The following is a 19,059-nucleotide window of genomic DNA, read 5'->3' on the forward strand; positions in this document are numbered from 1 at the left end:
TTCTTTTAAAGCTCTAGTGTCTACCCAATATTAAATTAAACTTTTTTCATGATATTGTATTAAAGAGCTTTCTAAAGTGTTATGGTTCCAGTTTGGTATACTTAAGTCAAACGTGTTTATTTGATCCCATAAAGTCTATGTTCTTTGGATTAAAAACATCTAATGTTACTTTAGGATATGCTTAAGTGCCCAGATATTATAATAACAAGGTATTCTCCTAATTGGATAAAATGTTAAATAAATATTTTTATTTTCTAACTCAACTTTTTCATAATTAGCCTCTCTGTATGTGATTTGAAGATGTCCATTTCTCTTATATAATTTAAAAAAACATATTTTATTCTTTTGTAAAACAGGAAAATAGGCAAACCAAAATTACAGAGCAGGGCTGGTCATACCCCTTCCCATGGCCCCAGGTCCCCTGGGGTCTGGGAACCCATTTTTACATGGGAAGCTATTGCTTGTTTTCACACTGTGTAGCCTGCTAAGGAGATGGAATTCCATTCACAAAATCACCCTTCTCCCAGGAATTAATAGATAGCAGAGAAACCAAAAAGGAAGCAGTATTTCTTTCAGTGTTCAGAAAAGAAATTGCAGTCAATTAAAAGTCCATCCTTTTCAAAACCCCTTGCCTTTTGTTTCTTTCATTTGATTAAAGAGCTTTTCCAAGTAGGTCTGATTTACTACTCTGTTTTCCTTCCTAGTATTTGGCAATGATAATATTGTGGGAACTCATGGGAAAATCGCCTCTCCCTTATGGCCTAGCAATTACCCTCACAACTCCAATTACCAATGGATAGTGAATCTGAATGAATCTCAAGTTATCCATGGTAGAATCTTGGAGATGGACATTGAAGGAACACTTAACTGCTATTATGACAAGTTAAAGGTGAGTTTCCAAGTGCAATCAATGTTTATAAATTTAGGTGAATTGCTACTGGCAAAAATTGATTTAGGTTGGGGAGAGTGAATATAGCTCAGTGGTAGAGTGCATGCTTAGCATGCACGAGGTCCTGGGTTCAATCCCCAGTACCTCCATTAAAAAAATTTAAAACATAACAGATCCAAGTTAATGTCTATTCAAGCAGTTGCGAATGATATAGGATGGTCTAGCCTACATCATGAGTACCCCCTCTAGGTTACCTATACAATGGTAATTCTTTTAATTTGAAAAGTCAGATACCAGAATTCTGTATCTAACTTATTTTTTTTTAACATTATTATAATTTTTCTGTTGGGCTTTGTCTAAGCATGTATATGTATCTTATTCATTCTTTCTTATATCCCATTATCCTACTTATTTTTATGTTAGAGTGTTAAACATTTGAATGTGAATTTTAAAATAAATAAATATAACGACTGTGGTGAACATTGGCATTCAGACATTAGTTATTATATCAATTTCAGAAAGCCTATCAGATTATCTTTTATGTAGCTTTATTGGGGTATATTTGACAAATAGTGTTTATACTTAAAATGTACAACTTGATCTTCTGATATATGTATACACTGTAAAATAATAATCATAATCAAGCTAATTAACATATTTATCACCTCATATGGTTACCATCTTTTTTATTTTTGGTGTGGTGAGAATACTCAAGATCTACCATCTTAGCAAATTTCAAGCATACAGTGTAGTATTATTAGCTGCAGTCACATTGCTCTGCATTACATCTTCTGAATTATTAATCTGGCAAAACTGAAACTTTGTACCCTTCGACCATCTCCCTATTTTTTGCTCCCGCCATCTCCTGGCAACCACCCCCTTCTGCTCTCTGCTTCTATGAGTCTGACTATTTCATGAACAGATCCTTGAAGGCCAAGGGTCTGTCTTATTCATTTTAGATCCACAGTGCTTCCCAAAGAATCCAGTACCTAATAGATGCTCATTATGTGTAGAAATAATTATTAGATAATGTGAAATCTGAGCTTATGTCGTGGCTTCAATGGAGAAATTTGTAATAACATTTATAATGAACTTGTTCAGATTATTTAGAAGATGGAGGGAAGGATGTGAAATGTAGTTGGACACCATCCATCCACATGTGCAGCAAAAATAAACGTGCTCAAGATTATGTATTTGGAAACTATTGCAAAGTACATCTCTAACTAACGCAATTTAATATTTTGAACCAAATGGAAGAGATTTATTGAATGCTTTGAATATGCTGAGCCCTGGCAAGCTGTAATTCTTTTGTTGTTATTAATTCTGCTTACTTACTTCTTTGGAAATAGAACTCCTGGATACCTGTCCACTTTCTCTCATTAAACTTCTCCTCTTTATTACTGCTTTTCTGTTTTCTTCCTAATTCCTCCTTTGACCCCCCAGAGTACATTCAGTCAGCACTGTTGTGCAACTATCCTGGTTTCTACTTTTCCACCCCCAAATTCTACTGTAAATCATATAATGAGCTACATCACAAGGAACATGTTCATTAATATAACCCTACAGGATGGATATAAATAATTTCAAAACACATTTAATTATTTGCAGTCATATTTTATATCTCACAATACTTTTTATTTTAAACTAATATATAATGTTACTTCATTATTTTTTCCATTATGATAAAATTATAAAAAGTTATCCTTTTGGTTTTCTTTTTATTAAGAAAAACAGAGGTGATTGCCTAAAGTCAGTGCTCTATTATGCCTTTTACATGCAGATTTATGATGGGTCTGGCATTCATTCCCGCCTGATTGGAACCTATTGTGGTACCCAGACCAACTCTTTTGGCTCTACTAGAAGTTCTTTGACGTTTCAGTTTTCTTCTGATTCTTCAGTCTCGGGGAAAGGATTCCTTCTGGAGTGGTTTGCGATGAATGCCTCTGTTGGACCTTTACCTACCATTGCTACAGGTGTGCTTGGTAATAAATAAAATTCTTTTTAGGGGCTGATATGTGTAGACTGACATTTCAAAGATTCCTACTAATAAGGGCCAAATACACAAATGAGTAAGTATTATAATTACAGTCTCAAAACCCTTCCTCCATGCATTCAAGTGTTCTTTTAATTTCACAAAAACATAAAAATTATATGTTTACTTCCAGCAAATGCTGATTTTTCCATTATATTTTTCATAATAATTAAGGGTTTGATATCCATAAGCTATTCTACTTACAATTTCTAGAGGTCACTTCAGAGATTTCTGAAAGTTTGGTTTGCAAATACTATGCACACATACACACACTCACAATAGTTAAGGATCAACTAATAGAAGTAACTGTTTTTCTTCTGTATTACATTTTAAGTATGACTTCAGAAATGTTTCGGTTTGTCCTCAACTGGTTGTAAAAACTTCAAGTTTCAGGTAAAGTTGGCCTAAATATTAAGCTTTTACTTCACTATTTGAGAGTCATTTCTAATTTTCCCAGTAAGCAGTGTTTTGGGAGACTGTGCTTTTTGCTTGAAAATATGTTTAAACAATCTTGAATGACTCTCTTGAATTTGAGGGTTGATGTAGAATAAGCTCAGCAGATATTTCTTATAGCATATTCTCAGTCCTTGAAATATTTGATTGGGACACATTATCATAGGGTATCATTGAAGATTTTCAAACTTTGAACTTGTTCTGGGACTAAAGAGACCCTAAAAGATTAGAGTCTACTTGCTGCTAACTTCTTGGGAATTTGTATCAGCAGAGATCACAGATGAAGGTGTAATTCATACTTTTATTTAATGCCTCTTAATATTCTGTCCTGAGATGGGGTTTTTTGCCTCTCTTATAAGGTACTTTGATAACACTGACTATGACTCTCTTCCTTAAAATATTTATTTATCTAAGAGTAAGGAGCCATCAGGAATTGCCCAAAGTAATTTTGAGCTGTCACTTTAAGTCTGGATAGCTCTTATACGTAAACTTGAATTAAGCTTTTTTTATATCCACACATCTCAAGTTAGGGAAGTAATCTGCCATGCAAAACAGTGTATCAACAAATACAATATAGTACTCAAAAACAGTAAGTTCTCTTCTCATATATATATTCTATAATTATGTTATTTGAATGGATGATTGACTGTAATATCATAAATCTCATTTCTTTTAATGAAGAACAAGCAAAGGAGAAAATAAGTGGGTAAGAAAATTTTATAATTTACTAGTCATCTAGTTGGTGTAAGTGAGTATTCCATGATGACCTCACATTCTGCAAGTTTCATTAAAGTGAAAAAAAGCTTAATGTTTTAAAATGTATTCATGTATTGAACATTGTACCATTAGCATTCCTTATACAAACATATATTTAATTTATTTCAACAAATATTTATTGTGGGTTTATTATAGATACACTGAGGTAAGTGTATCCTGACTAAGAAAGGAAATCAAGATATAATGTCTACTCTCCAGGAGTTTAAAAGTAGTTGAGAAAGATAAAGCATTCATCTGTCTGTTAAAAAAATGATATAGTAATTAAATAACTAAATAACAAAGCAGCTGGTACAGGCAATGAAAAGTCAATCAAAGGAAAGTGAGCCTATTGTGGACTAGGGTCATCTGAAGGAAATTAAACATGTCAAGTAGGAAATTTTTAGCGTATCAGTCAGGAAATACTTGGTTATGCTGCAGTAACAAATAATTCCAAGCTCTGAGTAGCTGAAAAACAATCAGACTTCCTTCTTGCTCATGTTACATATTCCCCATAGGTTAACTGGGGGCCTCGTCACCATCATCACTCCATAACTAGGCTGTCAGAGCTGACATTGTTTGGGACGTTACCTGTGACCATGGCAGGAGGAAAGAGAGCCCTGGCATGTCTCAGTCTAAAACTGCAGTTTAAAAATGATGCATTTTGCTTATAATGCATTGGCCAAAATTGGTCAAAAGGCTTCACCCAACCACAGAATTATTAAGAAATGCAATTTCACCCTGTGTTTGGAAGTAAGGAAAGATGGAATATTTGACAAACAACACTAATGACCCACAGTCAGTTAGAATGACAACTGCTTTGTATAAATTCAAGATCAGAAATATTTTATATAGAGGACAATTTTAACTTTTGAAGATACTGGATAATATTCAAATATTCTACTTTAAAATTGCTTTTACTTGTCTTTTTTTTTTTTTTTTTTTTTTACTTTTGCAGCCTGTGTAGTAATAGAACAAAGTAATTAAGACCTAGTCCTATAAAATTTTACACTTATTTCTTGCTGGCCCCAGCAAGATTCAAACACGTGCTGGTATAAGACTCATAAGCTTCAGGAATGGTGAAGTAAAGACCTCTGAAAATCCATTCTTACATAAAAACAGTGAGAACACTGGCAAAAATTTTCAAAACCAACTTTTGAGAATGCTGGAAATTAATTAAAGATGACAACAATCTAAGCAGTGTTTATTCAAGAAAAATGGTTGAATCTCAGAAAGAGTAGCCAGCTTTCTGGTATCTTAATTTTCCCTATTTCAGCCTCTTCCCCACCCCAGCTTTGCAGTAGCATTACAATAGCCTCACAATTATTTTAGCGGTGAAAACCCGCAGCCCAGCAGCTATTGGAAGGGGTGGGTGGAACAGATCAGGAGTTCCAAAAATCATCCTATCCCTAGGGAATTATTATTTAATCTGTCTGGCAGCTTCCTATAAAAGTTCCATCCTCTGGATTTGTCTTCATTTGCCCTAACACAGAGCATGCTGTGTACAAAAGCCCCATCAATGGGGTGTTTTTTGAAAATCATCAGTGACAATGTTTAGCATCACAACTGCATGTGGTAATGATACCACTTACAGCTAATAAGAGGCTAACCAAAAATGTAAACACTGAAGAACAGGATATCCACAGGGGGCTGTGAAAAGCTCTGACATGTTTCTGGGAATATAGAAGTCCCCACACATGTGCAGGGCTGTGAACATGCCCAAGAAAAACCAGAGAAGACCCTAGTTTCTCACCTCCACATGCTCTTAAGGCTCTGTGAAAGTAGACAGTGAATACTAAGGCAGAGTTGTAAACTGCCTTCTAGGGTCAGGTAGGCTTATCCTAACTGCCCCCCCCCCCCCACACACAGTCCCTCACAAAAGACTGAGAGGATTATTGTTTCCAGACATTAAAAGGGGAATATCTGTTTAATCAATTGTTGATCACTAACCGGAATACAGAATTTCAGGCTACACACGATAATGAATACAGACATTAGAGAATTTGTGCACAAAAGTCAATGGACAGTAACAGCCAACTTTAGGGGAAGGGTTGCCACATTTCCAGAATTGCCACATTAGGTTATTTAAAATGTCTAGTTTTTCAACAAAAAATTATGAGAGCCCCCCCCCCCCCCCAGGAAAGTATAGCCTATGCAAAGGAAAAGAAGGAATCAATAGAAGCTACCCTGGAGAAAGTCAAGATGTCAGAATTACTTAACAAATACTTTAAATGAGCTATTGTAGATATGCCAAAGAACTAAAAGAAACCATGTCTAAGAATTAAAGTATGGAATGGTGTCTTACCAAAAAGAGAGTATCAGTAAAGTGATAGAAATTTTTAAAAGAAAAAACAACCAACTAGAAATCATGGAGTTGAAATTCACTGAACAGGCTCAATGACAGATCTGAGCAGACAGAAAAAATAATCATTGAACTTGAAGGGAGGTCAGCTGAGATTTTCCTTTGAGGGAAAGAGAGAAAAAGAATGAAGACCACTATACAGAGCTTCAGAAACTATCATTATACCAACATATATATGAGTGCATAATGAGAGTCACAGATGAGAAGAAAGAGAAAGGGAAACAAAGAATATTTGAAGAAACACTATCTGAACACTTCCCAAATTTGATGAAAAATATTAATTTATACATCCAAGAAGCCCAACAAATTCCAAGTAGGACAAACTCAGTGAGATCTATACCTAGACAAATCACTGTCAAACTATCAAAGCTAAAGAAAAAGGGATCATCTTGAAAGAGCTAAAAAAAAAAAAAAGAAAAGAAAAGAAAAGAAAAGAAAGGAGTAGCCAAGATGGCGGAGTAGAAGGAAGCTCGTAGCTTACCCTTTCTCACAAATACACCAAAACTCACATCCACAGACCCACCCAGCCAACCAGAGCACCTGCTGAACTCCAACAGAACATCGCCCTCTTCAAAAGACAAAGATACCACGAATCTGGTAGCAGAAAAGGAAAAAATAAAGAAGGAAAAACAAAACAGTGTGGGACCAGTCCCGCGGGGAGGGAGTGGCAAAGGAAGACTAGCACTTGTTCGCCGGGTCTCCCCCCTCCAATGGAGAGGCCAGCGGGATGGAGGGGGAGCCTCCAAGGCTTGGATCTGTAAGGAGCACCCCTTGACTGACAGAACTAAGTTAAACGGGCACAGAGGGCCCCTGCGACACCCAGCCCGAGATGCGAGTCATCAGCTGGGGGCCAGGACAGGCGGCCCAAGCCGGGCGGAGGACTGAGGCAGCTGCACTGACATAGCCCTGCAGGACTGCAGGAGGCTGTGTGCCATGGCTGGGAGGGGATACAGATCAGAGCAACCTGGGCCCCCCATAAATTATGGGGGAAAAAAAAGCAAAGCAACACTGCTGGTGTGCCCTGGGGGGAGGGGTGCTGTGGCCTTTGTTCCCTCAGACCCATGGCGCTATTACTGGCGCTTCTTGGGAGGAGAGAGGCAGGGCACAGCCACAGCTGCCATCTCCTCCTGTGCACAGCACCCGGGCCAGGGCAGGGCCGAGCCCTGAATCCATACCTCAGGGCTTCGCAACCTCCTGGGTAGGACTGAGTCTTGTTTACAGCCTGAGACAGATAGGATCTCTCTGCCTTGGTACCTCAAAGAACTCCTGCCACCAAGACAAACACCTACAGAGCACCAACCCGAGGTGGAATGGGCAGCTGCACAGAGCAGGGGACAGACCAGCACCGGGAGAGGGCAGGAGGCCACCCACCTTCCTGGCAGGAGCACAGCACCTGACCGAGGTGCTGGGAGGGGGCGCAGCCAGCACACCTACCTCGCCCGAGCACAGCAGCATCAGGAGATGGGGTGACCTGCCCACACCCAGGAAGGAGCAGAGCACCTGAACCACTGTTGGGAGGGGGTGCAATCTGCTTGCCAATAGGCACTGGGAGCTGCACAGAGAGGGTGCCAACAGAGGGCCTCTGGAAACAGTAAGCTGAGTTTCTGAAACAGGGTGAAGACAAAAAGACTTCTCAAAATCATTAAGAGCGTACAGTCTACAGGAGAACACATTTTTTTTTATCTTTTTTATATCTGTTCTATTTTCTATTACCTTTTTAATTTTTACTTTTTAAACAATTGTGTATGTCTACAGTTTTAATCCCTTTTAAATTTTTCTTCTAAAATATTTTTATTTTTATTATTTTTAAAAATCCAACTCATTTCATTTTTATTTCTATTGGTTTTAATCTCCTGTTATTGATTATACACAGGATTCAAATATTATTTTCTGATTTTTTTTCTCCTACTTTTAAGGTTTTTAAAAGATGTCTCAATTCAATTGCTATTTTGCTTCAATTTGCTCTTCTATTATTGATTATACAGTTTTCAAACCTTTTTTCCCTCCATTCTTCATATTATAAACCATTCTTTATATTGCTATCTATTTAATACAAACAGTTATAGTAATGGATTAATAGAATTACAAAAAAGGGTAACCATGCCAAAAACTTACAAGTGAGTCACAAAAACTAAATAAAATCCAAGATAATACAAAGGAAAATTACCAGACCACAAAAGGAAGAAGAAAGGAACAAAGAGGAAATACCAAATCAACTGCAGTAAGTTCAAAATGGCAATAAACACACATCTATCATTAATTACTGTAAATGTTAATGGTCTAAATGCTCCAGTCAAAAGACACAGAGTGGCAGACTGGATAATAAAGCAAGAACCTTCAATATGCTGCATACAAGAGACCCACTTTAGGGAGAAGGACACATATAGATTGAGAGTGAAAGGATGGAAAAGGATATTCCATGCAAATGGAAAAGCCAAGAAAGCAGGTGTACCAGTACTGATTTCAGACAAAATAGACTTTAAAACAAAGGCCATAAAGAAAGATAAAGAAGAACATTTTGTAATGATTAAACGAGTAATACAAGATGAGGATATTACACTCGTTAATATATATGCATCCAATATAGGAGCACCTAAGTATATAAAACAATTACTAACAGAGATACAGGGGGAAACTGAAGGGAATACAATCATTGTTGGAGATTTTAACACTGCATTAGCATCACTAGACAGATCTTCCAGGCAGAGAATAAATAAAGCAAGAGAAATTAAATGATACAATAGAAAAATTAGATTTGGTGGATATTTTCAGAGCATTACACCCCCCAAAAATAGGATATACATTCTTTTCAAGTGCACATGGAACATTTTCCAGGATAGATCATGTACTTGGGCACAAAAGAAGCCTCAACAATTTTAAGAAGATAGATGTTATCTCAAGCATCTTTACTACCACAATGCCATGAAACTAGAATCAATTACAGAGAAACAAAGGAGAAAAAAGGGAAGCATGGTGATTAAAAACGTGCTATTCAAAAATGGGTCAATGATGAAATCAAAGTTGAAGTTAAAATGTACCTTGAGACAAATGAAAATGAAAACACAACCACACAAAATTTATGGGACACAGCAAAGGCGGTGGTAAGAGGGAAGTTTATAGCGATACAGGCCTTCCTCAAAAAAGAAGAACAATCTCAAACAATCTAACCCACCAGCTAAAAGAATTAGAAAAAGAAGAGCAAAAAAACCCCCAAAAGTAAGGAGAAGGAAGGAAATAATAAAGATCAGGGAGGAAATAAATAAAATAGAGATTAATAAAACAATAGAAAAAGTCAATCAAACCAAAAGCTGGGTTTTTGAAAGAGTAAATAAAAACCTCTGGCCAAACTCACAAAGAAAAAAGATAGAGCACAAATAAGCAAAATAAGGAAGGAAAATGGAGAAATTACAACAAATAACATAGAAATACAGAATATCATATGAGAATATTATGAAAAACTATACGAAATGAAAATGGGTAACGTAGAGGAGATGGACGAGTTTCTGGAAACATACAATCCACCAAGACTGAATCAAGAAGAAACTGACCACTTAAACCGATCACTAGAAATGAAATCAAATTAGCAGTAGAAAAACCTCCCTACAAATAAAAGTCCAGGAGCGGATGGCTTCACTGGGGAATTCTACCAAACATACAAAGAAGAACTTGGTACCAGTCTTTCTCAAACTCTTCCAGAAGATTGAGAAAGAGGGAACACTCCCAAACTCATTCTATGAAGCCACCATCACCCTAATACCAAAACCAGGCAGACACCACCAAAAAAGAGAACTACAGACCAGAGTCACTGATGAACATAGATACAAAAATCCTCACCAAAGTATTAGCAAATAGAATCCAACAGCACATAAAAAAGATTATACATCCTGATCAAGTGGTGTTCACCCCAGGGACACAAGGGTGGTTCAACATATGTAAATCAATCAATGTAATACATCACATCAACAAGAGAAAGGACAAAAATCACATGATCATCTCAATCGATGCAGAAAAAGCATTTGATAACATTCAACACCCATTTATGATAAAAACTCTCACCAAAGTGGGCATAGAGGGAACATATCTCAACATAATAAAAGCTATAGCCAGCATAGTACTCAACGGTGAAAAACTCAAAAGCTTCCCACTAAAATCTGGGACAAGACAAGGATGCCCACTATCACCACTCCTATTCAACATAGTCTTGGAAGTCCTAGCCACACCAATCAGGCAAGAGAGAGGGAAAAAAGGGATCCAAATTGGAAAAGAAGAGGTAAAAGTGTCACTATATGCCAATGACATGATACTATATATAGAAAACCTTAAAAGGTCCACACAAAACCTACTAGAACTATTCGAAGAATTCAGCAAGGTAACAGGTTACAAGATTAACATTCAAAAATCAGTTGCATTTCTTTACACTAATGATGAATCAACAGACGAAGAAAGTAAAGAAACAATCCCCTTTAAAATAGCACCCAAAGTAGTAAAATACCTAGGAATAAATCTAACCAAGGAGGTGAAAGACTTATACATGAAAAACTATAAGTCATTGATGAAAGAAATTAAAGAAGACTTAAAAAAATGGAAAGATATCCCATGCTCTTGGATTGCAAGAATCAATATTGTTAAAATGGTCATTCTGCCCAATGCAATCTACAGACTTAATGGAATCCTTATCAAATTACCCAGGACATATTTCACAGAACTAGAATAAATCATAAAAAAATTTATATGGAACCACAAAAGACCTAAAAATTCCAAAACATTACTGAAGAAAAAGAGGCTGGAGGAATAACTCTCCCAGACTTTAGTCAATACTACAGAGCTACAGTAATCAAAACAGCATGGTATTGGTACAAAAACAGACATGTGGGCCAATGGAACAGAATAGAGAGCCCAGAAATGAATCCACAAACTTTTGGCCAACTAATCTTTGACAAAGGAGGCAAGAATATACAATGGAATAAAGACAGTCTCTTCCGCAAATGGTGTTGGGAATACTGGACAGCAGCATTTAAACAAAAGAAGCTAGAACACTCCCTTACACCATACACAAAAATAAACTCAAAATGGATCAAAGACTTAAACATAAGACAGATACAATAAAACTCCTAGAAGAAACTATAGGCAAAACATTATCTGACATACATCTCAAAAATGCTCTCCTAGGGCAGTCTACCCAAGCAATAGAAATAAAAGCAAGAATAAACAAATGGGACCTAATTAAACTTACAAGCTTCTGCACAGCAAAGGAGACCATTTGTAAAACAAAACAACAACGTACAGAATAGGAGAAAATTTTTGCAAATGAAACCAACAAATGCTTGATCTCCAGAATATATAAGCAGCTCATACGACTCAATAAGAAAAAAATAAACAACCCAGTCCAAAAATTGGCAAAAGACCTAAACAAGCAATTCTCCAAGGAAGAAATACAAATGACCAATAGGCACATGAAAAAAATGCTCGGTATCACTATTATCAGAGAAATACAAATCAAAACTACGATGAGGTATCACCTCACACCAGTCAGAATGGCCGTCATTCAAAAATCCACAAATGACAAATGCTGGAGAGGCTGTGGAGAAAGGGGAACCCTCCTACACTGCTGGTGGGAATGCAGTTTGGTGCAGCCACTGTGGAAAACAGTGTGGAGATTCCTCAAAAGACTAGGAATAGACTTACCATATGACTCAGCAATCCCGCTCCTGGGCATATATCCAGAAGGAACACTACTTCAAAATGACACCTGCACCCCAATGTTCATAGCAGCACTATTTACAATAGCCAAGACATGGAAACAGCCTAAATGTCCATTGACAGATGACTGAATAAAGAAGAGATGGTATATTTATACAATGGAATACTATTCAGCCATAAAAACTGACAACATAATGCTATCTGCAGCAACATGGATGTTTCTGGAGAATGTCATTCTAAGTGAAGTAAGCCAGAAAGAGAAAGAAAAATACCATATGAGATTGCTCGTATGTGGAATCTAAAAAAAAAAAAAAATCCTGAATACAAAACAAAAACAGATTCATAGACTCAGAATAGACACTTGTGGTTGCCAAGGGGGCAGGCAGTGGGAAGGGACAAATTGGGATTTCAAATGTAGAATAGATAAACACGATTATACTGTATAGCACAGGGAAATGTATACAAGATCTTGTGGTAGCTCACAGTGAAAAAAAAATGGGACAATGAATATATGCATGTTCAGGTATAACTGAAAAATTGTGCTCTACACTGGAATTTGACACAACATTGTAAAATGGCTATAACTCAATTAAAAAAAAGTTAAAAAAAAACAGAAAAGATTTATCCTGTAAAAAGCATACGCAACAAAATCAACATTTCATTTCTCATGAGAAAGCGTGAAAGTCAGATCAGTGGGATCACACATTCAAAGTGCTAAAATAAAAAGGCTGTTGATCAAGAATTCTATAACCAACAAATGTATCCTCCAAACTAAGTACAAATTAAAGAACTCCTTTCTAACAGATTTGCCCTGTAAGAAATACAAAAGGGAGTCTTTCAGGCTGAAATGCTAGACAGTAGGTAGTAAAGAAATTAAATAAGTAATTGTAAAGGCAGTGTAAACGTATTTTCATCTGTAGTTCTTTTCTTCTGCTATCTGATTTAAAGGCAACTGCATAAAACAATAATTATAAAACTATGCTGATGGCCTTATAATGTTTAAATATATAATTTTTATGACAATAATACCACAAAAGATGGGGGTGGGTGGGAATGGAGTTATAGTACAACAAAGTTTTGTATATCTACTAAAATTAAGTTGCTAGTAATCTAAACTACATTGTCTTAAATTAAGATGTTAATTGCAATCCTCTAAACAACCACTGAGAAAAAAACTAAAAAAATATATGATGAAAGAATAAACAAATTAAAGTGGTGTACTAGAAAATATGCATTTAATAGTAAGATGGCTATCATCAATAAGACAGGCAATAACAGTTGTTGACGGGGAGATGGAGAAACTGGGACCCTTGTGCATTGCTGGAGGGAATGTAAAATAGTGTAGCCACTTTGAAAAACAGTTTGGCATTTCCTCAAAAATGGAAACACCGAATTACCATATGATCCAGCAATGCCACTCTTAGTTATAAACTTAAGAGAATTGAAAGCATACATCCACACAAAAATTTATACAGGAATGTTCCTAGAAATATTAGTTGTAAACAGTGAAAAAGGGGAAACAACCCAAATGTGAAACAACTGCTGAGTGGAAAAACTAAAGGTGGTACATCCATACAGTTGAATACTCTTCTGCCTTAAAGTGAAGGAAGGACAGACAGATTGTAGAATGTGGATGAACCTCAGAACAGTATGCTAAGTGAGTGAAGCCAGCCACAAAAGGCCACATAGTGTATGATTATATTTATGTGAAATGTCCTAGATAGACAAGTCCATACAGACAGAAAGTAGACTAGTGGTTTGCACAGACTGGCAGCGAGGATAACAGAGAGTCAGTGGTAACGAGTACCCGGTTTCTGTCAGGGTGGTGAGTGTCCTAACATTAGAGAGCAGCGATGATGCAGAACTTTGTCAATATACTAAAAACCAGTGAACTATACTATTTTAAAGGGTAAATTTTGTGGTGAGTGAATAGTAGCTCAACAAAGCTATTATTAGGGAAAAAAAAAAACCGAAACAGAAAATAAAGGATGTTGTTATTATAAGCTCATGAGTTTTTTCCAATGCTTCACTTTACCAAATTGAAAATTGTTTTATAACTGCCTAATATAAGTGACGTGATGAATAGCTATGCTAAAAAAGGTGAAGATTAAAGTACCCCAGAAAGGTGAAGAAAGTTCTACCTTGGTAACAGTAATAATAGGATCTCCTTCATGGACTTAACTTCATGCTTGACAGAGAAGAAGCACTCATTAAAAATTGGGTTATGTGGGAAAATTATGGTGAAAAAAGTAGAATACGATGTATTTTTCTTCAAAAAATTATGGAGATCACTGCTGTCTGAATCAGTGGATTTAAGAAAATATTTATAAATTTCTTTGTAGGGAATGGGGGGTGGGGGGTGTAGCTCAGTGGTAGACTGCTTGCTTGCTGTGCCCAGGGTCCTGGGTTCAATCCCTACCGCCTCCATTAAGGGGTAAAACAATTCTTCCGTATAACAAGATCGGAGATCACTATGATAAAGGATTGAAGGGAGAAGAGACAAGAAATACATATACACATACATACATACATAATTTTTAAAAATTTCTTTGGGAAAATTGTTTTAATTGGTATTTTCATATCAGTATAGGACTGGGACTTTGTTTGTATAATTTTTTTTTTAATACTTGCAGGGGAGGTAATTGGGTTTATTTCTTTTTGATGGAGGTACTGGGGATTGAACCCAGGGCCTTGATGCATGCTAAGCAAGCAGTCTACCACTGAGCTATGCCGTCCCCCCGGGATGGCAAGTTTGAAGTGAGAGTGCTACCTTCTTCTCTGCCAGAGGTTATTTCAAAGCTGTTGCTTTTCATTCTGCAGGTGCTTGTGGCGGGTTCCTGCAGACAGGAGATGCTCCAGTCTTTCTTTACTCGCCAGGCTGGCCTGAGAGCTACAGCAATGGCATGGACTGTATGTGGCTTATCCAGGCTCCTGATTCGACTGTGGAGCTCAACATCCTTTCCCTGGACATTGAATCTCACAGTACATGCAACTATGATAAACTTGTGATAAGAGATGGTGAGAAACATTTAAAAAACAAAATACAACCCAAACCTACCAAGTTTCAACCCTGATGCATATTTAGTTACATTCGATTATAATCATACTTGTTTCCTGCCTCCATCCATTTTGCATGGAATTTCACAGATATTATGGTCAATGAGAGCATCAAATATTAGAATTGATTACCATTTCTGTAGAATATAAGGAACCTACTAAATTGCCTGTAGCAAAATAACCCACACGCTACCCACTGTATCAGAGAGAGCATTCCATTCCCAAGAGGAAGTGCTACCTGTGGCTTAAGTAGGAAATAATAGTCTGAGTTTTCTAATAGAATTTATATTACATTATATAATTCCAATATTTAATACTAGTCAGTGCTGCTTACTTGTTCAAAGGCTTGATATTTTAGAACTATAGCTTTAAGATCCAAGTGTGAAAAGTATTTGTAATTGCAATGTATTAAATTTTCTATGTCTACGGCATCTCAGGCCAGAATGGGTAGAATTCAGGGCTAATATTTTTTTCATCTTTCCCTCTATACGCAGGTGTGGTATTGTTATGCAATAAGTGAGGGAAATGAATAATGCTTAAATGCAAGATGCACAGAACATCTTGCTTCAGTTTGCATGGAATCGGGGAGGACAGAGAGACCATACCCTCCAATCAGTGCTTCTTACAGTGTGGTCCCCAGACCAGCCGCATCAGCATCACTTGAGAACTTGTTAGAAATGCAAGTTCTATGCCCTACCCCAGGCCAACTAAGCCAGAAATTCTCAGGATGGGTCCCAGATCTGTCTCCTGTTAAGGCCAAGATTTGAGGGTAAGAGGGCAAGGCAGGATAGGGGAAAGCGTAGAGTCAGATCCTGTCTTTCTTTAAAATTTTTAAATTCTGTTCACTTTACATTAAATTTCAATTTTTTAAATATTGCACTAAAATATTTTTATCTCGATTTCTGAGGTCTTTGGCACCTCCTTAAATTTTGTCCCCAATGTCAGGGTCTCCCTCGCCTGACTCTAGTCCTTGCCTCCAGCTGATGGCCTCTAAGTTGGAGAACCACTACTCTATGTGACAGATACTGCAACCTCAATGCCTACCTGGACAGCAGGTAACACCCAGTGAGGCACTAACCCAGAGAGCAGAATTAAAGGGGCCATTACTAGGGATGCAGGCTTAGTGTTATGGATCTTATTTCCCAAGAGATGCTAGAAGTATGGAATTTTCTATGAATTTCCAATTTTGTCAATTAATTAGAAATGCTTCAGAGCAAGTTTTTTTTTTTTTTTTGGACAAAATAAACATGTTTGCTTTTGGCCCACAGGTTACTAATGCGTAAGTTCTTGTCTCCCTTATCCTATCAACCCTAGGCCCCCACTAAGTATAGTGAGAAAAATCAAATGGTAGAGGTGTTTGTTTTCCTTCTGTAGAGACTGGGCGCTAAGTAAAGATTCAAGTGACTCATACAAGCATGACTAGATGGTAAACCATAACTCCTGACTTTTTCCTATCAACAATCAGCTATCAGCACATTGCCCAGAGGAACCATCACTGAGGAATAAAATATACACATATGAAATAAATAGCAACATATAATAAACTTTAAAATTTTGTGACACTGATAGTTAGAGAAAATGTCCACAGAAATGATTTGGGGTGAAAGGTGCAACAAAAGAGCATAATGAAGATAATAAATGCAAAAAAAATTACAGATAAACTTTTGAGTTGTAAAGAATGAAGTTTTCAGGGGTCAGAAACCCTCCGAAGAATGCCTTTCTAAGCATCTTGTATTTGTAGCTGTGCCATTACATTTGACAACTTGTCTTCTAAACTAGTTAATAATGAGTTTTAGGTTGTGGTCAGTGTCAAAAAGGAATCATTTTGCTGGTTGAGTGAAAGGGCAAATTTCCTCATGTCTCATATTCTATTTTTGTTTTTGTAAGATTGAAATTCATTAATTCTCTGCCTCCAGGGAAAAAAAACATATTTTCCCTGCCAAGGAATCCAAGTCTGTTAATAATCTCCTTTGCTCCATTCAGGCTTTGACTGAGACAGTTGTTTTGACCCAAATTTATATCAAGAGAAACCAAAGAAAAAAGGGCCACGGGGTGACACAGCCCCCATTTGTGTCTCTGGAGCAGCACACTGCTGACGGTGTCTTTTCTCATTCTCCACACATGGTCAGAAGTGTGTTCTTTTAATGGCAAAACAAAGAACAGAAAAATGATAAGTGAAAAAAGAAAAAAGGAAAACCCTCTGGAGGTGAAGACACACTTCTGGGCAAATGACCTTATAACCTTAGAACTAAGGCTGAAGAACCAAACTTCTTCTTCTTTTTTTTTTTTTTTTTAAGATACTTGACCTTCAGCAGTCAAGCAATCAGAATAGTTTAGATCAGTGTCTAATGCACACATGAACACTGGTCCTCAATTACTTCCCAATTGCGTGTCCTCTTCATTTTGAATTTTAGTGCCAGGGAGAATTGTCAGCCGTGTTTTGTTTTGTTTTGTTTTGTTTTGTCTTGTTTTTGGAAAGGCAGTGGGAACTGGCAAAGAAGTTGTTATTAAAAAGGTAAAGAAAAAGGCAGATGGCATCATTACAAACTGGAGCCAGAATGATGTAAGCCCTACAGTGTCCCTGTATTTGATAATCCCACTGTCTCCCACCAATGTGGTGTTCTGAGAGTAATGTGTGAGCCGCCTGGGCTGGGTTGCAAATGATGGTAGAACAGATTCTTAAGACATTGTGTTTTCACACTGATATTTCCTTTCTTTGTAGGAGACAATAGCTTGGCCCAGGAGCTAGCAGTTCTTTGTGGCAGAGAGATCCCTGGACCCATCCGGTCTACTGGAGAGTACATGGTGATCCAGTTCACCTCGGACTTCAGTATAACCAGGGCGGGCTTTAATGCATCCTTTCACAAGAGTAATATGTTGTCATAGTTTGTTCTAGTTAGTCTCATCTCATCTCATCCCATCCCATCTCATCTCATCATCTCTTGCTCTCTACCTAATACACTCTGCTGATTTCTCAATGCCAGGACACATGTTATAAGTAAGTCAGAGCACACAGGTCTTTGCCCCACTGCTGGGTGGCTATCCTGAGATCAGATACTGAGTCCTAATCAAAAAAACTGACCAGGTTGTACAGAAAGATCCTCCGCCTTCAGTTCTCTGGGTGGGACATCTTCTATTTATAGTAGGCACAAGAGTAAGATGTTTAAAACAATATTTCAGCCTAGCTGATGGCTGGACCCAGAAGACAGTACACATCCATAATGCATCAAAGGAGCAGTAAGTCAGAGTTATCCTCCATCTGAGAAATAATAGTCAAAGTAATAGAGGAGGCATCTTCATAAATCCCTTAGTTGAAATTATTCATTTAAAGGTTGGCAGGAAGAGTTTGTTGCTCTTGAAATATGAGTTCGGTGAGTCCAAGAATGTGCATAGTATATAAGGGGCTGTCAGGGGTAGTATGATTGAGACTTTCAAAACTCGACAAAATGTGAAGTCCAATAATAATTTTTAAACCCAAACTGGATAAAAGTTAAAGAAGTAGCCCACAGAATGGGAAATAGTGGAAGACTCTCATATTTTTAACTGAAAAAAAAATGCAACTTTAAAGTAGATTATCAATCTTGACATGAAAAATTAATGTTTTCTCCTCAATTCTGTATGCTTTTTCCAGAGCAGAGAGCAATTGAAGGTAAATGATTTTCCTCACAGTCAAGGGAGACCAGCTGCATGGTGGTTTCAGAGAATGGGCTTTGAAATTAGACAGACCTAGGATAAATGTCCGCCTCTGCATTTTAACTACTTATGTGATCTAATGAGCTGGTCAGTCCCTGACAACTGGCAAAAGAGTGCCCA

General features: G+C 37.1%; 1 protein-coding gene across 2 annotated transcripts in view; it reads left to right on the forward strand.

Moving 5' to 3' along the window:
* The window catches only part of CUBN (cubilin), a 273,783-nt gene that overhangs the window by 162,897 nt on the left and 91,827 nt on the right, over positions 1-19,059 (forward strand). For both annotated transcript variants that reach the window (XM_064479416.1, XM_010992039.3), the window contains exons 38-41: positions 705-889; positions 2,670-2,862; positions 15,010-15,207; positions 17,969-18,115. In XM_064479416.1, the coding sequence (XP_064335486.1) occupies positions 705-889; positions 2,670-2,862; positions 15,010-15,207; positions 17,969-18,115 (723 nt within the window). The remainder of the gene's footprint in view (positions 1-704; positions 890-2,669; positions 2,863-15,009; positions 15,208-17,968; positions 18,116-19,059) is intronic.

The sequence above is a fragment of the Camelus dromedarius genome, chromosome 26 (genome assembly GCF_036321535.1).
Source record: "Camelus dromedarius isolate mCamDro1 chromosome 26, mCamDro1.pat, whole genome shotgun sequence".
NCBI classification, from domain to species: Eukaryota; Metazoa; Chordata; class Mammalia; order Artiodactyla; family Camelidae; genus Camelus; species Camelus dromedarius.